Source organism: Mobula birostris, chromosome 2 (assembly GCF_030028105.1).
Source record: "Mobula birostris isolate sMobBir1 chromosome 2, sMobBir1.hap1, whole genome shotgun sequence".
NCBI lineage: Eukaryota > Metazoa > Chordata > Chondrichthyes > Myliobatiformes > Myliobatidae > Mobula > Mobula birostris.
Window position 1 is genome coordinate 100,103,147 of NC_092371.1, and position 22,999 is coordinate 100,126,145.

Below are 22,999 nucleotides of genomic sequence, written 5' to 3' on the forward strand. Positions count from 1 at the left end.
TACAGTCAACGTTTCGAATGACCTGTTGAATTTTTTTCAGGAAGGAGATTGGGGCTAAGAGGAAAACTGGATCAGCCATGGTGAAATGGTGGAGCAGACTCGATGGGCCAAATGGCCTAATTTTGCTCCTATGTCTTATGCGTTTATGGACTTAAAGTGATTGGACGAAAGCATAGGGGGGAAATCAGGAGTAGGTTTTTTCACACAGACAGTGGTGAGTGCCCAGAACAGGCAGCCAGGGACGGTGGTAGAGGCAGATACATCAGAGACATTTAAGAAACTCTGAGGCAGCGTTCTTTATGTTTTCATAGCTAAGGGGTCAGGGTTGGGGTAGAGGGAATGAGCTCCCACTAAATATTAAATGCTCCCAGTGGTGTGCGTCTCAAATGGCCTCTGACAACCATGTCCAGCTCCTGGCCTTCACGTGTGGCTTACCTGCTCAGCCGGCAGAACAATTTCTGCTGACAGGAGGAGGGGCAAAGGTGTGTCACTGGCGCCTTAAAACCAGTCGCTTCGAGCAGTTGGGCTCATTGATATACTTTATTTATTTAGAGACAGAGCACAGAATAGGCCTTTCGGCCCTTCTAGCCTCACCTCACCACCCAGCGATCGCTGACTTAACCCTGGTCTACAAGTTACAATAATCTACTAACCGGTACATCTTTGGACTGTGGAAGGAAACTGGAGCACCCGGTGAGGATGTACAGATTCCTTACACAGCATGCCAGGATTTAAATCCTAACTCCAAACGTGTTATACTAACTGTTTCTCTACTGTGATGCCTTCTCTCTAGAAGGAAAACTAATCTCAAATCTCTGCTGCCTTTTGCAGCTATACCCCCTCATGGGGAAGACTTCAGGGGTAAACTCCGAGGGAGCTGGAGTCCCTAAGGCAGTCCTGCATTGAGTTCAACGCTGACTGACAATTCCTGCAACACCACTGATTGTACCAGCCTCTGCCATTCTTTTGGATCCATCAGTTGTGTGAAGAGAGGTAGCTTGCTACATGGGCAACAGCTTGCTCTCCATATCGTACTGCCCTGGCTTGCGTATCACGGGATGCAAAATCCAAGGCTGTCCCCAAACAATGGAGGGCCTAAAAGGTAGGCTCGTGGATGAAGGAAAAATGGAGGGCTATGTGGGAGGGAAGGGTGAGATCGATCTTGGTTAAACTCGGCACAACGTCATCGGCTAAAGGGACAACAGTGCTATACCTTTCTAAGTTTATAGTAAACCAGGATTTCTTTAAACTTTAACTTCAATTTTGCAACATTGGTTGTAAACGGGTCATATTCTGCATGGAGGTTGGTCGCCAGTGGTGTGCCTCAGGGATCTGTTCTGGGACCCCCACTCTTCGTGATTTTTATAAATGACCTGGACGAGGAAGTGAGGGATGGGTTAGTAAATTTCCTGATGTCACAAAGGTTGGGGGTGTTGTGGGTAGTGTGGAGGGCTGTCAGAGTTACAGCGGGACATTGATAGGATACAAAACCGGGCTGAGAAGTGGCAGATGGAGTTCAACCCAGATAAGTGTGAGGTGGTTCATTTTGGTCGGTCAAATATGATGGCAAAATATAATATTAATGGTAAGACTCTTGGCAGTGTGAAGGATCAGAGGGATCTTGGGGTCCGAGTCCATAGGATATCAAATCTGCTGCGCAGGTTGACTCTGTGGTTAAGAAAGCATACGGTGCATTGGCCTTCATCAATCGTGGGATTGAGTTTGGGAGCTGAGAGGTAATGTTGCAGCTATTTAGGACCCTGGTCAAACCCCACTTGGAGTACTGTGCTCAGTTCTGGTCGCCTCACTACAGGAAGGATGTGGAAACCATAGAAAGGGTGCAGAGGAGATTTACAAGGATGTTGCCTGGATTGGGGAGCATGCCTTATGAGAATAGTTTGAGTGAACTCAGCCTTTTTTCCCTTGAGCAGTGGAGGATGAGAGGTGACCTAATAGAGGTGTACAAGATGATGAGAGGCATTGATTGTGTGGATAGTCATAGGCTTTTTCCCAGGGCGGAAATGGCTAGCACGAGAGGGCATAGTTTTAAGGTGCTTGGAAGCAGGTACAGAGGAGATGTCAGGGGTAAGTTTTTTACGCAGAGAGTGGTGAGTGCGTGGAATGGGCTGCTGGCAACGGTGGTGGAGGCAGATACAATAGGGCCTTTTAAGAGACTCCTAGACAGGTATATGGAGCTTAGAAAAATAGAGGGCTATGGGTAACCTTAGGTAATTTCGCAGGTAAGGACATGTTCGGCACAGCTTTGTGGGCCGAAGGGCCTGTATTGTGCTGTAAGTTTTCTATGTTTCTATGTTTCTAAAACCTTAGGTTGTTTATTCTGGAGCAGTGGAGGGTGAGAGGAGATCTGATTGAGATCTATGAGAGGCATAGCTAGAGTAGACAGACACTATCTTTTCCCCAGGTTTGAAATGTCTAATACAAGAGTGCGTGCATTTAAGGTGAGAGGGAGTCACTTCAAAGGAGATGTGAGGGGCAAGATTTTTCTACACAGGGAGTGGTGGGTGTCTGGAATGCACTGCCTGGGGTGGCGGTGAAGGCAGGAACATAAGAGACTTTTGAGAGACATCTAGATAGGCGCATAAATGTGAGGAAAATGGAAGGACATGGACATTGTGTAGTCAGAGGTGACTTGTTTAGTTGGCCAATTTATTACTAATTGATTGGGTTAGGACAACATTGTGGGCTGAAGGACCTGTCCTGTGCTGTACTGTTCTGTGTTCTATGTTTTGAGCCAATGAGGGGAAATAGTGGATTGGTGCATTTGGATCCTCAAAAGGTTTTCAGTAAGAAGGGAGGCTGGCGAACAAGATAGACCAGAGGAATCTCACGTCACTATTACATGAATTGAGAATTGTTTCACTGAGTTTGTACCGACAGAGACTTTTTCCAGGTTGGCAGGCTAAGATTATAGGGGTAGCACAGGGATCAATGCTTTTTTCCAACCAGTAGCACTGTACAATCTATAGGCTCTTTCAGCTATAACATTAGCTACAGTCCTGTGGATTTTTATCCCAAAGCTGATGACCTTGTCTTGTTTTTGTTTTGTCAGTGTGGTCGTTCTTGTTGCTTGTGGTGTTCTGCTGAATGTTGTGGGCATGCTGGGTTGGCGCCAGTAGGTGTGGGGAAACTTTTACAACAGTTATTACCCCTCAACCGTCAGGCTCTTGCGCCAGAGGGGATAACGCCACTCAACTTCACAGACCCCAATGCTGAGCTGTTCCCATGACCTATGGACTCATTTTCAAGGAATCTTCATCTGATATTTATTGCTTATTTATTTCTTACTATAATGTGGGGTTTTTTTCAGTTTGTTGTCTTTTGCACATTGGCTGTTTGTCTTGTTGTGTGCTGTTTCCCATTGACTCTACTGTTGTTCTTTGTACTTACTGTGAATACCCACAAGAAAATAAATCTCAGGGTAGAATATGTATGTACTTTGAACTTGCCGTTACCTTTGGTGTGTTGGCTGTTAACTCAGACAGTGCATTTCATGGTATGTTTTGATGTACATGTGATAAATACACCTGAATCTGAATACTTCTCACCTCTGATCAGCCTCTCCGGTCTCGTTCCAGGCAGAGTCCACATTGCCTGAGCCAATTGCCCAAACACAGCCGCATCAACTGTGGACAGCCTAGGGCCCATGAAGTACTTCTTATCACCTAGAAACATCAAACAGAATCACTTTAGCTTCCTGGTGGAAGGGTCTCAATCCGTAACGCCAACATTAATCTCTCCACAGTTGTCACCTGCTGCGGATCTCCAGCATCTTCACATTTTACTATCCATTTAGATCTGTCTGCCCATTGCTAACATAACGCAGTCAACACAAGCACTCGTCAAGGATGTGTGCTCTGCTCGGCCTAGCAAACCGCCTTTTCCAAAAGCTCCCTTTTGGAAAATGCTATAGGGCTTTTAAAACAAAAACTTCACACCATTTTAAATAGTTCTTCCCCCAGGGAGTTAACTTGGTCAACCATTCTAGTTAGCCCTCCCACCCCCATCCTCAATCACTGCAGTGCACTGTCTCCACTTTAAACCACTTTTTATAATGCTGTTTAAATTGTATTTATGTACAGTTATACCATACCTGTACTTTAACTTTACTTTTATACAATTCTTTATTCTTATCATTATTGAATGTTGTATTTTGTTGCATGTCATGCCACATGGCGCAGCAAATTCCTTACAGTGGATTCCCGTTAATTGGGACACATCGATTGGGTCCAGTACATTCTGGCCCACTTAAGCAGTCCCAATTAGCCAAATTTCATGAAAATAGTTAGAAAGGTATAGAAAAGACAAACTGAGTAACAAATTATTTATTTAAAAGAAATACAGAACAAATTAGAACACTACCAATACTACTGCAGTACTACAAAACTGTGCATTTGTTCCTAATACTTATTGTTGAAGGAATTCGTCCACGTCACATTCTTTTGACTGTAAATGAACAAAATCAGCGCAGACACCCAATGCAGATAATAGACTGCTTTCATACAAACTGTGAATGATTGCATCCTCCAAATCTTCATTTTCATTTTAACATTCAAGATGATTGTCAATCCCTTCAAATTCTTCATAGCTCCTAACTTGTTGAAGTAGTGAAATCATTTCATTTCACTCCCAATCGTTTCTGGCATCTGCAAGCCTGAATACTTGAAACTGCAGTGAGCAAAACAGTTCTGAATTGTCTTACTGCTTATTTCTCACCATCTTTCAGTGACAAAAATCGCTGCTTTTTGAACACAAACACATACAACTGACACTATTTAAAAACTGTTCGCTCGAAGTACAATGTTGTGTCCAGCAGCCTCACAAAGCACACATGACAGACGCTAGTCCGAAACTGTTTGGCAACAGTCTCCTGCCCCAATTAAGCAGCGTAGCAACCCAAATAAATGAAGGGAATCCCGGCCATGTCTTCGATTCGTTTTTGTTCTTTTAGAGTATCCCAAATAAGCTGTTGTCCCGATTAACCGATGGCCCAATTAACTGGAATCCACTGTAGATGTGTGGCTAAGCACAGCCTAAAGGCCATTTGTAAGTTCACCGAAGACAGCACTGTTCTGAGCAGAACCTCAGGTGACGATGAGGAAGTGTACAGGAATGAGGGAGCAGAACCTCAGGTGACGATGAGGAAGTGTACAGGAATGAGGGAGCAGAACCTCAGGTGACGATGAGGAGGTGTACAGGAATGAGGGAGCAGAACCTCAGGTGACGATGAGGAGGTGTACAGGAATGAGGGAGCAGAACCTCAGGTGACGATGAGGAGGTGTACAGGAATGAGGGAGATCGGTTGGTTGAGGTGACTCAACAACAACTTTGCAATTACAGTCAGCAAAACCAAGGAGTTGATTGCGAGCATCAGGAAGGGGATATCTGGAGAACACACACTTGTCCTCACTGAGGGGTCAACGGTGGAATGAGCGAGCAGCTTCAAGTTCCTGAGTGACAACATCTCAGAGGATCCATCCTGGGCCCAACATATTGATGCAATCATGAAGAAGGCATGTCTGAGGCCCTTCTTCATTAGAAGATTGAGGAGATTTGGTATGTCACCAAAGACACTTGGAAATTTCTATATATGCTCTGGTTACATCACAATCTGGTATGGAGTCTCCAATGCACAGGATCGAAAGGGGCTACAGAAGGTTGTAGACTCAGCGAGCTTCATCACAGGCACAACCCTCCTTGCCATCGAGGACATCTTCAAAAGGCAGTGCATTAGAGGTCTTCCAAAAGACCCATTCACAACCTACAAACAGATAATGCTAAATAACTCACAAATGGATCACTGGGAGATGTGGAGACCTGTCAGTAGACAAGATGTAGAACAACTAATGTGCTGAGAAACAGGAACTAAAGGGCATAGAGGAAGGGTGGAAGGTGAAATATTGAAGTGGAACTTGAGGGGGAACTTCTTCACTCAAGACAGTGGTGAGAGTGTGGAACAAATTGCCAGCCAAAGTGGTGGATTCGGGTTCGATTTCAACATTTAGCAGAAATTTGAATAAGTACATGGATGGGAGGGGGTTGAAGCTTCAGGTGCCGCTCAATGGGACTAGGCTGAATAATAGTTTGGCATGGACTAGACGGGCTGAAGGGCCTGTTTCTGTACCGCACTGCTCTAACTGCATTTATAGAACTCCTACCGAAGAGTCTGAAAGGCATTACCACAAACAATTTAAATGAACCAACAATAGCAATATGTTAATGATCAGATAATGTATATTGAGTGATGGAGAAATACTAGTCAGAATAGCAAGAACCCTACGCTCCCTCGTATTCAAAATTGTTCCACAAAATCTTTATCAAGGATGTGTGTGCGTGTGTGTGTGTGTGTGTGTGTGTGATCGTGAACACAGCCCAGCACATCACACAAACCAATCTTCCGTCCTTGGACTCACTTTACACCGCACGCTGTCGGAGCAGTGCTGCCAGGATAATCAAGGGCACGACCCACCCAGCCAACACACTTTTCGTCCCTCTTCCTTCTGGGAGAAGGCTCAAGAGCTTGAAGACTCGTACGGCCAGATTTAGGAACAGCTTCTTTCCAACTGTGATAAGACTGCTGAACGGATCCTGACCCGGATCTGGGCCGTACCCTCCAAATATCCGGACCTGTCTCTCGTTTTTTTTTTGCACTACCTTACTTTCTCTTTTCTATTTTCTATTTATGATTTATAATTTAAATTTTTAATATTTACTATCGATTTGTACTCCAGGGAGCGGGAAGCACAGAATCAAATATCGCTGTGATGATTCTATGCTCTAGTATCAATTGTTTGGCGGCAATAAAGTAAAGTAAAATAAAGTGTGTGTGTGTTTATATATATATATAGGTGCTGGAAAAGGGCTAGTAATGTCATTAAGGATCCCACCCACCCATCTCACAGACTGTTTGTCCCACTCCCATCAGGGAAGAAGCTATGCAGCATCCACACCAGGACCCCCAGACTCAAAAACAGTTACTTTCCCCAAACAGTAAGGCTGATCAACACCTCCACCTACCACCACTATTTTATCATTTCCTGTCAGTCACTTTATTTATAGATACTCCTGTGCCTAGGGTCACTTTATGTACTGTACATACAATCAAAGTACATAAGCTATCTTATATATTGTTATTGTGTTCTTTATCTTATTTTGTTTGTATGTGTTGCATCGGGTCTGGAGTAACAATTATTGTGTTCTCCTTTACACTTGCGTACTGGAAATTACATGAAACAATCCTGAATCTTGAATCTCTTATATCTTTCACATCTACCTGAAAGCAAACCAATATTGCTCAAAAGCTGTTTCTGTGAACTATTTCATAAGTAATATATGACACTAAAATAAAGGTTTGTCTCACCCAAGATGACCGAAAGTGCTCGCATATCCTTTTCCATGAGGGTATATATTTCTTCCTTTGAGAAGCGGCCAATGCCATGACCGTACATTTCCCGCTTAACAATTCCTCTTGTTAGGTGACACAGTATCCATTTCAGAAAGCCACTGAATGGACCTGAGACAGACAATATTTTTCCAGTCTTGTGGAGATTGTCGATCCATTGACAGTACACAATGGCCCTATAACAGTAAACAAACAAAGTCACCCTCACGAATCACAATCATTTGAAGCATGGATAAGGAGTTTGTGCACATTCCTTCCCCCCCCCCCCCGATCTTTATTGGAGACAAGGTATCACTGAGTGCTGGTGAGATGGTGTTTGGCATCTCAGGTTATGAATGGACAGCTTTAGAACTTACACATAGACAAACCCATTGATCCACTGTTTGGGAAATTTATGCAGTCTCTTTCAAAGAGGATCTTAGACTCGACTCTAAGGCATATTAAATGTTGCTGCAGTGGAAGTTTGTGAAATTGGGGGCAAAATTCTCCAGACAATTCCTCACAAACAAGAGAAGATCTGCAGATGCTGGAAATCCGAGCAAAACACACAAAATGCTGGAGGAACTCAGCAGGCCAGGCAGTATCTATGGAAAAGAGTACAGTCGATATTTCAGGTCAAGACCCTGGCTTCCATAGAGGCTGCCCACCCTGTTGAGTTCCTCCAGCATTTTGTGTGTGTTGCCCAGAAAATTCCTCCTCCACTTGTAGACGTACAGCATGAAACAGGTCCTTCGGCCCAACTGGTCTATGCTGTCCAAAATGGCTTCTAAGCTGGCCCCATTTGGTAGTGCTTGGTCTACAACCTTCTGAAGCCTTTCCAATCCATGCACCCGTCAAAATGTCCTTCAGGGTTGCACGGCAGTTTAAAATTTAGTGCAATGTTATTACAGCGACATGAGTTCAATTCTGGCTCTGTCTGTTATACACCAGGATCTAGAAACACCATCAGAGGTAGGCAGGGAGTGATAGCCACACTTCTGAGGTTAATTCCCAACCTCAGCCAGGGGCAATGGCAAATTCTTGCAAGATATTCTAACGGAGGAAGGGGAGTCAGGGTAGAGAGAAATGAAGTCACTTTGTGGAAAGTTGAGGACAGTGACTGGAGTGACAGTATATACTGGGACAGTTTGAGGAGATGGCAGAGAGAGAGAGGATAGAGAAAATTAGATGTGTGATTAGCTCGCAAACAGCTTGGTAGATTTATTCACGCCCCAGTGGAAGTACAGCTGTGTATTAAAGATGTGTCACCCTGCAGCAGGTATGGAGTGGGAAATGAAATGGATAATGCTGAATGGGGAATGGAGACAGACATGTTCAGAGCAGTATTTGACTCTTCTCCCGCAACAGCTCTGTGTCGCAAGTTAGTAACTGAGCCACAGTCTTATCTCTAACTAGGAAATGGGCAGATGACATCTTCCGGTTAGCTTGCCGTACCCCGCTGGCAGTTTAGCTCGGGGTTTCTCCCTCTCCCCTGTCCAGGACGTACGCCAGAAGTGTTGCGTTCGCAGAGCCCCCAGCATGGTCAAGGAGCCCTCCCATCCATCCCACAATCTGCTTGACCACCTACCATACCGCAGTACAAAAACAAGGACTGTCAGCATGAGTAACAGCTTCTTCCCCCAGGCCGTGAGGCTTCTGAACGCCCTGTTACCACCCAGCACCCGTTATTTATGGCAGAGCCGTAACATCATACTGTTGTATATTTAACTACGTGTCGTACATGAACTTAATGTCAACTTGTACATCTACAGAATTTTTTTTTCTTTTCATTATGTGTAAATATTATTTTATGTGCTGTTTGTGATACGCCATATGTACTGTGTCTTACACCTTCGCCCCAGAGCACTGTTGTTTCATTTAGCTCTGTACATGTGTACAATTGAATGGCTACAGTCATTCAACTTGAGCTTGAGCTAGTTCTGGTGCCTGATAATCACTCCCCTGACATATTTCACCTTGAACATTCTCATCTGAAATACAACTACCGAGGTGTTTTGAATGCGTCCTCTGTTGTCAATTGCAACCAGAGTTCGTGCAGAGCTCTAACCCAAAGTAAAACCGATCTCTAACATCTTGCTTCGTAAGTGTAACACACACAAAATGCTGGAGAAACTCAGACGGTCAGGCTGCACCTACGGAAATGAATTAAGAGTCGACATTTCAGGCTGAGACCCTTCATCAGGACTATTGAAGGTTCTGGTGGTCTCAGCCCAAAACGTTGACTATCCACTCCTCTCCGTAAATGCTGCCTGACCTGCTGAGTTCCTCCAGCATTTGGTGTGTACTGCTCTAGATTTCCAGCATCTGCAGAATCTCTTGCATTTTTGTTTTGTAAGAGTACATTTTCTACATCAGAACTTCACCTTGTCCTGCTCTCCCCAAGGATCAGAGTACACGTAGCTTCCATCACACCATCTAATAAGAATAATAATAAGTACTTTATGGATCCCCAGTGCAAAATTCTTTCGCAACATTTAAAAACCCACTTAGCAGTGTGCAGGCTTAACTAATAATAAAGTACAGAATAATGATATACACAATAATAATTTACCAATGTGAAATCATAATGTACGAAATAATAAAACAGACACTATTGTACTATGATATGTGTTCTCCTGTCGCACGAGGATGAACTATTGTATATGCTTTGCATTTGGTAGGAAAGATTTTTCTGTCCTAGTTTATTGCACAAGCAATTCTAGGTTCCAATAACCATTAATGGTTAAAGATCTTTTCAAAAAGTCAAAACGTACATGGAAATGCGATGTTTGCATCAACAACCGATACAGTCCAGGGATGCGCTTGGGGAAGCCCCTGAGTGGCTCCATGCTTCCCGCAACAAAATGGCACGCTTACAATTTACTAACCCTAACCCTCCGTCAGAGCACCCGGAAGAAACCCATGCGGTCGTGGGGAGAATTTGCAAACTCCTTACAGTCAGCGACGCAAATTGAACCTGGGTTACTGGTGCTGTAAAAGTGCTTTGCTAACCATTACACTGCCGTGTGCCGTTAATTATCCTTGAAGGTGCAAAAGGTCTGAGGGGCAAAGTATATACTCTGGCCCCGATTTCTTGCAGCCAATGGCTGACATATATAAGCCTTAAGCATCAAGGAACTTATTTCCATCCTGAGAAAGTAAGAGCCTGGTAACTAATCTGTCTGCTGAACAACTCATCTGCAAAGCCAGTTTGAGCCTTCCATCCAACAAGCCAGGTTACTGACCAGAGCAACTCACCCTTTGCCCCCTTCAAATATTTCTAAGTTTTCCTTCTACTGTATATATCTATTTTCCTCTTGGAGCCGCATTAAGCTTGTTACCAGGTGCTGAAATTCCAGATTCCAACAGCAGTTGACATAAAGAAGTCCTCCTTCTTGCCAGTAACAAGGCACAAGGCTGTTGGCCTATGGAGAATTCACTAGACCTAGAGGATCATGGGGAATGATTTCTTGACTTTGCACAAAGCCAACAAGGACTGTCACCTGCTTCATTGATGCAGCCCCGAATGTAATGGCGTACAAAATAGAGTTTTGTTTAATTTCCATCAATAATCTCTCAGAGTTAAAAGATCAAAGTGCAAAGCAAATTCATTATCAAAGTATATATATGTCACCATATACTAGCTTGAGATTCATTTTCTTGTGGGCATGCACAGTAAATACAAAAACACAATACAATCAAGGAAAGACTGCATCCGACAGGGCGGACAACAACTAATGTGCAAAAAATTTAAAACAAACTCTGCAAGAACAAAAATGAATAGAAGAAAAATAAGAAATAAGAATAATAAATAAGCAATAAATAACATGAAGATGAAATGAAGATCTCTTGAAAGTGAGTCCATAGGTTGTGGGAACAGTTCAGTGACGGGACAAGTGAAGTTGAGTGAAGTTATCTCCTCTGGCTCAGGAGCCTGATAGTTGAAGAGTAGTAACTGTTCCTGAACCTGGTGCTGTGGGATCTGATGGTTGAGGGGTGATAATTGTTCCTGAACCTGGTCATGTGGGACCTGATGGTTGTAGGGTAATAACTGTTCCTTAACCTGGTCATGTGGGAAATGATGGTTGTAGGGTAATAACTGTTCCTGAACCTGGTGCTGTGGGAAATGATGGTTGTAGGTTAATAATTGTTTCTGAACCTGGTGGTGCAGATGATCTTTTATCAACTCTATAAAAATAAATTAGGGACAGTGCGGTAGCACAGCAGTTAGCGAAACACTATAACAGAGCTAGCAACCCAGGTTCAATTTTACCACTCTCTGTGAGGAGTTTGTAGGTTCTTTCTGAGGCTGCCTGTGTTTCCTCTGGGTGCTCCAGTTTCCTCCCGCATTCCAAAGATGTCTGGGTTAGTAGGTTAATTGTTCCTGAGAGTATAACGGAGCGGCACTAGCTCGTTGGGTTAAAAGGGCCCATTACCCTGCTGTATCTCTAAATAAAAATAAAAACTTCTCCGAATCAGAGAAATGATCGTTTAAGAAGTATCTTGGGAGCATACTGACCAACCTGGAGGTTGTCTTGATGCAGTCATTCACATTTGCTAAGCTTTAATATAACAGATCCCACAGTGACCCAAATTCACAAATCTTGGCTGCATTGTATTCACTCGTGACCTACATCTGCTACAGTATAAACGCAAGAGTTACTGCAGGTACTGGAAATCCAGAGCTACTCACACTCAATACTGGAGGAAATCAGCAGGTCATACAGTATCTAACTTAATGGCAGCATCTTACTCGTTCACCTCCTCCACCTTCTTATTTTGATTTCTTCCCGCTTCCTTTGCAGTCTTGATAAAGGATCTTCTTAGCCTAAACTGTCAACTGTTTATTCCCCTCCACAGATGGTCTTCATCTCATGTTCTCAACATGTATTGCTTAATTATTATTTTTCTGTTTTCTCTTTTGTATTTGCACAGTTTGCTATGTTTTGCAAATTGGTTGTTTGCCCGTCCTATTGGGTGCAGTCTTTCATTTATTTACTGCGTATGCCCACAAGAAAATGAATCTCAGGGTTATACATGGTGACATATATGTACTTTGATAATAAATTTACTTTGAACTTTGACCTGCTGATTTTCTCCAGTGTTCTGTGTCTGTTGATCCCCAGCTCTGAAGCCACATAATCTCCTATTGGATCCCTTCCTCTTCAGCACTTTACTTTTTCCACCTATCACCTTCCAGCTTCTTACTTCATCCTTTCTCCCTCCCCCCACCACCACACACCTATCTTCCACCACACCTGGTCTCGGCTATCACCTGCCAACTTGTACACCTTCCTCTCCCCCACCTTCTTATTCTGTCTTCTGCCCCCTTCCTTTCCAGCCCTGATGAAGGGTCTCGGCTCAAAACGTTTGACCGTTTATTCCTCTCCGCAGATGCTGCCTCACCTGCTGAGTTCTTTCCACATATTGTGTCTGTCTGCTCTGTTCAAGCGTAGTTAGCTCAGCACTGACTTAACTGTCCAGAAACCATATTAAAATAACAGTACAATTTGAGAGAATTTATGGGCATGCAGTTAGCACAATGCTATTACAGCTCGGAGTGTGGGAGTTCAATTCCAGCGTCCTCTCTACGCAAGCCTGGACATTCTTTCCCGTGTGCACGTAGGTTTCCTCCAGGTGCCCCAGTTTCCTCCCACAGTCCAAAGACCAATTAGTAGATTAATTGGTCATTGTAAATTGTCCCATGACTTGGCTAGGCTTAAATCAGTGGGTTGCTGGTGGCATAGCTTGAAGGGACAGAAGGACCTGTGAGATCTTAAAAGCTAACGTAAGGGGGTTTCGATTTTTATGTTACTGCGGAGGCCAATTAAAATGGCGTTTTTTTTATGTTAATCTGGGGAATGCGGCTTTGTTGTGTTAAACGCTGAGAAAGTTTGCGCTAGCAGCTTATTGTGGTTTAGAGGGTGATAAGAGGGTGCTATTAACCAATTGGGATAGTTGTTATGGTTTTGGTGTATTTGAAGATACTGTATGTGCGGGGTTTTGGGGCAGAAGGCGGGAGAGCGAGACAGAGGATGGACCAGGTGCTGTGAGTCCGCTAACGGGGTCGGACCCCGAGCGGGACGTTCGGCGAGGAGACGGAGACGGACTCGTGTGGAGCGTCTGGTCGACCACCGTTGTTGGTCCCAGGCGGCCGGTCGAGGTGGTCCGAGGGGGTCGCAGGGTGAAGAAGAAGGTCCTTGAGCTCCAACGGTTTTTGTGCACGAAGAGATTGAACTTTGATAAGTGTGGCACCTTTTATTTTCCTTTTATATTTTATTCTCTTTTAATTATATAGTTCCAGTAATATCTATAAACTGTAAATCATTTAATTGCATCTGGTGTAATGTCTGTTATTTGGGTGGGGTGGGGTACCTCACACAGCATCCACACAAACGAATTACCCAGTTTGGCGGGGCCGAGGCTGTTTCCCTAGACGACAGCGAGCCGAGCGACCCTGAGGGTGGCCAGGGGGGCTGCACTAAGGTGGTGTAAAATGCTATTTATTTCTTTTATCAGTTCATCCATACCCTTGCTGAAGAGTCTGGAACCATGGATCGCAATCTCAAGATTAGCCAATCAGTACTGACCAGGAAAAAAAAGTCTCAGGAATTCTCGATCACAGACAATATTGAAGATCATATTCGGGGCTGAAATTGATATGTTTCTGAGTCTTATTATAAGAAAGCAGTGTGTGAACTGACATTGCTCACTGAACACAAGGGGATAATATATTTATTTGGAGATACAGCACAGTGACACACTCAAAATTCTGATGGAATGACAAGGAGGCCACTCCCGCTAGTATATTTCATTAGCAGGATGAGGAGATTTGCTATATCCATATCACCAGAGACTCCAGCAAGTTTCTACCAACGTACCGCGGATAGCATTCTAACTGGCTGCAACACCGTCTTGTATGGAGGGGCCACTGCACAGGACTGGAAAAAGCTGCAGAAAGTTATAAACCACTGAGAACATCTCAAAATGGCGGCATCCACCGTTAAGTACCCCACCACCCAGGACGTGTTCTCTTCTCATTGCCACCATCAGGGAGGAGTTACAGGAGCCTCAAACCACACACTCAACTTTTTAGGAACAACTCCTTCCTTTCTGCCATCGAATTTCTGAACGGTCCATGAGCCCATGAACACTACCTCACTAATTTGCTCTCCTTTTGCACTCTTTATTTTGTATGTATCCTTTTTGTAATTTATAGTAATTTTATGCACCAGGCTGTACCACTGCAGCAAAATATATTTCACGACATACATTGTTTTGGAGTCTGTATACTCCAAGGAGAAAGATGTTGAAAAGTGATTTCAGAGAAGGGTACATTAATATTCTGGAGCAAATCAGATTTAAGAAGCAAGAGGTGTTAAGCATCTTGGATTAAATCTTCTGCTCACTGTGATTAAATCTTTAGGCCTGAATGGGACAATTTAAAATTCACTATGCTGTGGATGTCTGCATAGTAGTTGTAATATATATACTGTGTATATAATTGAGATGCATTCTCTATTGAGTTGGAGTTTATAGCCAAGCAGGGCGGGGTGTTGTATACTTAATATTTCTAGTATTTGAGTAATATTGTAAATATATTGTTTGATTAAGCATTCTTGTTTGTTTATATAATTCATTACAAGTTATATGTAAAAATAAGTGAATTGTACATGCGCTTTAGATCATTGTATGCCAGGACAAATAGGTACAAGAACAGTTTCTTTCCGTATGCCATCAGTCTTATGAACACTTGAATTTTAGTCTATTATAAACTGAGTCCACCTGTACATACACAGGTATACCTCATTGTATATAGTTCACGATTATTTGCACTATTGTTTTGTTTGCTTTTTGATTCTGTACAGCAAGAGCTCAGGGAAACCGGCATCAAATTCCCTGTATGTGTTCACATACTTGGCGATAATAAATTCTGATTCTGATGTGATGACACTACCACATGATAAGTGCCTGTCCCACTGAAAATAAACTCAAAGTTAACTTGCATTTCAGACTCCTTTGTTTTCCCTTCAATTAATTCTATGTTTTGGAGTTACAAAACCTAACAGAAATTTTGAGAGTGCAGAATTTGTATGTTCCTGTCAGGATTAAAGGCAAGGTGAATAGGAATAAGGAACCTTGGTTCTCAAGGGATATTGCAACTCTGATAAAGAAGAAGAGGGAGTTGTATGACGTGTATAGGAAGCAGGGAGTAAATAAGGTTGCTTGAGGAGTATAAGAAGTGCAAGAAAATACTTAAGAAATCAGGAGGGCTAAAAGAAGACATGAGGTTGCCTTGGCAGTCAAAGTGAAGGATAATCCAAAGAGCTTTTACAGGTATATTAAGAGCAAAAGGATTGTAAGGGATAAAATTGGTCCTCTTGAAGATCAGAGTGGTCGGCTATGTGCGGAACCAAAGGAAATGGGGGAGATCTCAAATAGGTTTTTTGCGTCTGTATTTACTAAGGAAACTGGCATGAAGTCTATGAAATTAAGGGAAACAAGTAGTGAGATCATGGAAACTGTACAGATCGAAAAGGAGGAGGTCCTTGCTGTCTTGAGGAAAATTAAAGTGGATAAATCCCTGGGATTTGACAGGGTGTTCCCTTGGACCGTGAAGGAGACTAGTGTTGAAATTGCAGGGGCCCTGGCTGAAATATTTAAAATGTCGCTGTCTACAGGTGAGGTGCCGGAGGATTGGAGAGTGGCTCATGTTGTTCCGTTGTTTAAAAAAGGATCGAAAAGTAATCCAGGAAATTATAGGCCGGTGAGTTTAACGTCAGTAGTAGGTAAGTTATTGGAGGGAGTACTAAGAGACAGAATCTACAAGCATTTGGATAGACAGAGACTTATTAGGGAGAGTCAACATGGCTTTGTGCATGGTAGGTCATATTTGACCGATCTATTGGAGTTTTTCGAGGAGGTTACCAGGAAAGTCGATGAAGGGAAGGCAGTAGATATTGTCTACATGGACTTCAGTAAGGCCTTTGACAAGGTCCGGCATGGGAGGTTAGTTAGGAAAATGCAGTCGCTAGGTATACATGGAGAGGTGGTAAATTGGATTGGACATTGGCTCGATGGAAGAAGCCAAAGAGTGGTAGTAGAGAATTGCTTCTCCGAGTGGAGGCCTGTGACTAGTGGTGTGCCACAGGGATCAGTGCTGGGTCCATTGTTATTTGTCATCTATATCAATGATCTGGATGATAATGTGGTAAATTGGATCAGCAAGTTTGCTGATGATACAAAGATTGGAGGTGTAGTAGACAGTGAGGAAGGTTTTCAGAACCTGCAGAGGGACTTGGACCAGCTGGAAAAATGGGCTGAAAAATGGCAGATGGAGTTTAATACTGACAAGTGTGAGGTATTGCACGTTGGAAAGACAAACCAACGTAGAACATACAGGGTTACTGGTAAGGCACTGAGGAGTGCAGTGGAACAGAGGGATCTGTGAATATAGATACAAAGTTCCCTAAAAGTGGTGTCACAGGTAGATAGGGTCGTAAAGAGAGCTTTTGGTACATTGGCCTTTATTAATCAAAGTATTGCATATTAGAGCTGGAATGTTATGATGAGGTTGTATAAGGCATTGGTGAGGCCGAATCTGGAGTATTGTGTTCAGTTTTGGTCACCAAATTACAGGAAGGATATAAATAAGGTTGAAAGAGTGCAGAGAAGGTTTACAAGGATGTTGCCAGGACTTGAGAAACTCAGTTACAGAGAAAGGTTGAATAGGTTAGGACTTTATTCCCTGGAGCGTAGAAGAATGAGGGGAGATTTGATAGAGGTATATAAAATTATGATGGGTATATATAGAGTGAATGCAAGCAGGCTTTTTCCACTGAGGCAAGAGGAGAAAAAAACCAGAGGACATGGGTTAAGGGTGAGGGGGGAAAAGTTTAAAGGGAACATTAGTGGGGGCTTCTTCACACAGAGAGTGGTGGGAGTATGGAATGAGCTGCCAGACGAGGTGGTAAATGCAGGTTCTTTTTTAACATTTAAGAATAAATTGGACAGATACATGGATGGGAGGTGTATGGAGGGATATGGTCCGTGTGCAGGTCAGTGGGACTAGGCAGAAAATGGTTCGGCACAGCCAAGAAAGGCCAAAAGGCCTGTTTCTGTGCTGTAGTTTCTATGGTTTCTATGGTTTCTATTAGCTATTTGTAATGAGCTGCCAGAAGTAGTGATTAAGGCAGGCACATTAGCAAGTGTTTAAAGCCATCCAGGTAAGTACCCTGACTTAGAGGGTCTTGGGCCAAATGCGGGCAGACAGCACTGGTACCCTGCATAACACAGTCAGCATTAGGCTAAAAGACCTGTTTCAATGCAGTAAGAATTTATCTATCTATGTCTATATGTCAGTGATAGTAAACCCGATTCTGATTCTGTCTACGTGTCTAATTTTTCATTGATTCCACTGGAATTTCTTTGTTCTACTGCGAAAGCCTGCAAGAAGATGAATTTCTGGGTAGTATCTGGTGACATATAGAAGTTTACTTTGAACTTTGGCCTTTGATTCTGAAATTGCACTCTGAAAACCAGCAGCGCACAACATCAGCAGATTATGCTCCACAATCTAACGTGCCGCATTACTTCAGACTTATCATTCATTTGATCTTTCAGTTTCTTATTAAATAACAAAAATATTCTTGCAATATGCCAAAATGAAAGCTCTTATCTTCATTGAAGTTGTTTTTATTGACTCACCAATAGAAGTGCTCTTCCACCATTTTTGTGATGGCCCTTGAAACTGCTCTTTCGCTGGGATCCAAATGTTTATTTAAGTTAACGCCCAGTTTATCTTGAAGAAAATCAATAATGAATTCTGTGCCCGATACTTTTTGATGGTTATATTCAATCCAAGGCATCTTTCCTTGAGGAGAGAGTTTGCCGTCGAAATAATTCTGAAAGAAAATGGAAAGGTGCTTTTGAAATGCCTTGCACAACCAATATACAGATTCTTTTTATTAGCACTGTTACTGCACAGGACTCAGCACTACATTTTTTATTAGGGTTACTTAGCCACCATCTACAAGTTTAATTGTCATTCAACCATACACATAAATACAGCCAAATAAAACAGCATTTGTCTGCAGTCAAGATGCAAAATACAACAGCAACAGTCAAACATAGCAAAAAGCACATATAAATACAATAGCAGGAAAACACAGAGTCACAAAAAAATGTTATAGCCCAAGTCCCTGAGTGTCCTGGCCTGTAGATAGATGATGCATGGATGTTGGCCTGGAACCATGTTTCTGCAAGAGCAAGCACACAGCAGTTCCTCATCTCGTGCAAGTGCAGACACATTCCAACTTGTCCTTCCACTGGGTGCACACTGGAGGGCAGCACCAATGGGAGGGGCCAGCCCCAAGCCAGCAAGGGCTCTAGAACATCCATCGCACCTCTGTTCTCTCCCACACCACCTTTGGTGTCCCCTCCCCTGGGCGGCTGCAACAGGCAACCCTGCTGTATGATGCACTGATGGGCTCAACAGTCAAGCGTCGCACATCAGAGGCTCCTCAATATTTTTGTGTTGTATCCCATACGAGTAAGATTTTTTTACCCTGTTCCTTGTCACTCTAATTATAAATACCCAGTAAACCATTCCTATTTGAGAATACTCCTTCCTCCTTTTAAGTCTTTAGAATGAAACTGATTTCTTGAAAAAGAGACTTTGGTCTGTAAAAATCAGTTTTCAGAAGGTAGATCACCATGTCTAGGACAGAGTTAGAAGGATATGTGCCAAACGTGGGCAACTGGGACCAACTGAATTTGGCGCCTTAGTCAGCATTGATGAGTTGGGCCAAAGGGCCTGTTTTAAGTATTGTTCTATGACCCCATAACTTACTTGACCATGAAGCTTCTGAAAGATTCATATTGTTGCTAAAAAGACATAATAGTGCTTGCCAAATCTGTATCAAACTTACATTCTGAGTGGGCTGAAGAATGGCTTTTGTGGGAAGTGGTAAAATTTAGGCAGATCATGGAAGATGACCTTTGCTCTACTGAGATCAATTTTTAACTCTGGATAGTCAGCGGGGAATTTTCCTTCTCAAGGCGGCACGTCTGAGGTCAAGATGATTCTGAGAAAGAAGGGGCTCATGTATGAGGAGAGTTTGATGGTTCTGGGCCTGTACTCACTAGAGTCCAGAAGAATTGGCAGGAGTGGTGGGGGGGGAACTCATTGAAACCTGTCAAATATTTAAAGACCTAGTTAGAGTGGACGTGGAGAGGGCCAGATGGAACAGCCTCAGAGTAGAGGGACATCCATTTAGAACAGAGATTAGCAGGAATTTCTTCAGTCAGAGGGTAATGAATCAGTGGAATTCATTGCCTAAGATGGCTGCGGAGGCCAACTCATTGGGTATATTTCAAGTGGAGGTTCTTAATTAGTCTGGGCATCCAAGGTTACAGGGACAAGACAGGCGAATGGGTTTGAATGAGATAATAAATCAGCCATGATGGTATAGCACAGCAGACTCAATGGGCTGAATGGCCTAATTCTGCTCTCCGATGGCTTGTGAAATACAAATATTCCTCTCTGCTGAACTGATATGTGAGGCTTCTTGCCAACAGTGTGAAAACTTCAATAGAGACTGCCCCGATGTACAAACCCCCAGTCTGTGGGCACACCCTACGCACAAAACTGTCAAGTTCCAAACTCCAATGTAATTTATTTGTAGAAGAAATATTTTCTTCTTTTTTTATTTTCAAACTTAATTGTTTTTGATGCTATTCATTACAATGTGGAGACATGAGTAAGCTTATTATCAAAGTATGTATGTCACCAAATACTACCTGAGATTCATTTTCTGCCTCACTATTTCTTCCTTTCTTTTTGCACTACTTATATAAGACCATGAGATACAGGAGCAGAATAAGGCCACTCGGGCCATCCAGTTGCTCTGCAATTGATCGTGACTGATCCATTTTCCCTTTCAGCCTCAATCTCCTGCCTTTTCCCCATATCCCTTCATGCCCTGACTAATCAAGAACTTATCAACCTCTGCCTTAAATATACCTAATGACTCAGCCTCCACAGCCACTTGTACCAATGAATTCTACTGTCTCACCACTCTCTGGCTAAAGAAGTTCCTCCTCATCTCTGCTCAGAAAGGACACCCCTCTAATCTGAGGCTGGGTCCTCTTGTCTTAGGCTCTCCCACCATAGGGAACATCTTCCCAACATCCACTCTATCAAAGCCTTTCAACATTCGATAAGTTTCAATGAGGTCATCCTTCATTCTTCTGAATTTCAGTGAGTACAGGCCAAGAGCCATCAAATTCTCCTCATATGACAAGCCTGGAATCATATTTGTGAACCTTCTTTGAGCCCTCTCCAATATCAGCACATCCTTTCTGAGATAAGGGGCCCAAACCTGCTCACAATACCCCAAGTGAGGCCTCACCCAGTGCTTTATAAAGCTTCAGCATTACATCCTTGCTTTCATATTCTCACCCTCTCAAGAGGATGCTGACATTGCATTTGCTTTCCTCACTACCGATTCAACCTGCAAATGTACCTTCAGGGAATCTGACTCAAGGATTCCAAAGTCCTTCTGCACCTCAGATTTTTGAATTTTATCCCCATTTAGAAAATAGACTAGGCTTTTATTTCTTCTACCGAAGTGCATGACCATACACTTCCAGACACTGTATTCTACCACTTAACTGCCCAATCTCCTAATATGTCTAAGTTCTCCTGTAGCCTCTCTGATACTTCAAAACCATTGATTCTACAAAGATCATGACTAATGGCTCCACAATCTCTTCATCCACCTCTTTCAATTCTCTGGGGTGTAAATTTTAATATATACTTCTTGTAACCTATGTTTTTTATTGTTCTGTATTGCGCTATACTGCCACTGTAAAACAACAAATTTCACGACCTACAGTACTGTGCAAAAGTCGCAGGTACATATATATATATATATATAGCCAGGGAACCTAAGGCCTTGCATAGTACTGTATTTGTCTACATGCAGCAGAGAATAAGTTTGTAAATCTGGCAGGTGGAAAGGATGTTGGGAACAACGAAGGTGGAGCGCCACGGGAGGGGTGTGTGACAGCTGGCAGAAAAGGAGTGCTGGGGCTGGTACAGACCCTGAGACAGCAGGCATGGTCTTTAGATTCCAAACAATTGGTTTATTGATCAGTAATGGGTTAGCCATGATGAAATAGCAGAGTAGACTCGATGGGCCAAATGGCCTACTCCTGCTCCTACTTCTAATGGTCTTATTGTAGGTTTTCACAAATGAAACAACATGAGGCATTTTATGTTTAAGAAAAAAATGTACAACTCATTTACTGAACTCCAAAAATCTGAAATACAAACTGCAGTAAAAGCCCTTTATGTAATTACGCCATCATGTCAGGCCAGCTCTTGAAATGAACCCCAACTCAATGTCGGTGGCTGTGAATGATGTACATTTCCACTAATTACATCACCCTACACAGACCGCGCCCCCAGAATTCACTAAAACCGGCATTGTGAGCCTGTCTGGAGCTCATATGAGCTGCCCGGCTCAGGTCCCGTGCTCCACAGGTGGAGGAACAGCAGCTGTCTCTGGCTCGTCCAGAAGTGTGTTGACACATTCAAGGTCATGTGGTAGCAGAATCTTCCCTATCTTGGTTGGTCAGTTTAAGGCGATCTACCGAAACATTCAGGTTTACCCCTCTATCTATGATAAAATGTCTTTCCTCTGCATTCCAAAACGAGGAACGGGATATCATAAGAGGGCCTAAGGGGATGTTATTGTGGATCCCGGCGGACGAAAATAAACGAGGTGGAATGTAGGTCAACAGAAACACAACAGTGATGTACACTTTGATGGGAGGTAGGAATAAATGCAAAGGAATTAAATTTACAGAAGAGGGTGGAACGCTGTTGAGAAGCTGACCAGGCAGGCGTGGCGTCAGGAATAAAATCACCTGACACTCGTAACGACTGCCCGTATACCAACTCAGCCACAGACAACTGTAGGTCATCTTTTGGAGATGTTCTGAGCCCCAGCAGGACCCATGGGAGACAATCATGCCAACACTCATCAGTCAAGGAGCTCTCAGAGCAGCCTTTAAGAAGCAGTGAAACCACTTGCATAGGCCATTGGACTGAGGGTGATACACCGTGGTGTGATGAAGCCTAATGCTGAGGTTCTGGGCCATCGCAGCCAGAGGTCTGATAAACACACACAAAATGCTGGAGGAACTCAGCAGGCCGGGCAGCATCTGTGGGAAAAAGAACAGTCGATGTTTCGGGCCAAAACCCTTCGACAGAGTTCTAATAAGAATTGGGGACCGCGGTCAGAAGAAATATGACATTGGGTGCCAAACTGAGCAACCCAGCTGCTCATGAACGCCCGAGCCATGTCTGCAGACGTCATCGATGCTAAAGAGTCGACCTCTAGCCACCTGGTGGTACGAACCACCGTGGTAAGGAGATACGTGAAACCACAGGGAGGGGTGAACAAGGTCCACATTGACATGGTCAAACCAACACTCAGGGACCTCAAAAAATGCCAATGACACCTGGATGTGACAGTTAAGTTTTGCCCAGTGGCACCATGCCCAGGCTGAAGCTCAATCATGCCTGTCTTT

At 43.3% G+C, this 22,999-nt stretch overlaps 1 protein-coding gene across 1 annotated transcript in view; it reads right to left on the reverse strand.

Annotated features, from left to right (window-relative positions):
• faxcb (failed axon connections homolog, metaxin like GST domain containing b) overlaps positions 1 to 22,999 on the reverse strand; it is a 66,160-nt gene that overhangs the window by 7,857 nt on the left and 35,304 nt on the right. Inside the window, exons 3-5 of the mRNA XM_072277601.1 lie at positions 18,107 to 18,303; positions 7,379 to 7,596; positions 3,567 to 3,683 (exon numbers count right to left, since the gene is read on the reverse strand). Of these exons, the coding sequence (XP_072133702.1) occupies positions 3,567 to 3,683; positions 7,379 to 7,596; positions 18,107 to 18,303 (532 nt within the window). The remainder of the gene's footprint in view (positions 1 to 3,566; positions 3,684 to 7,378; positions 7,597 to 18,106; positions 18,304 to 22,999) is intronic.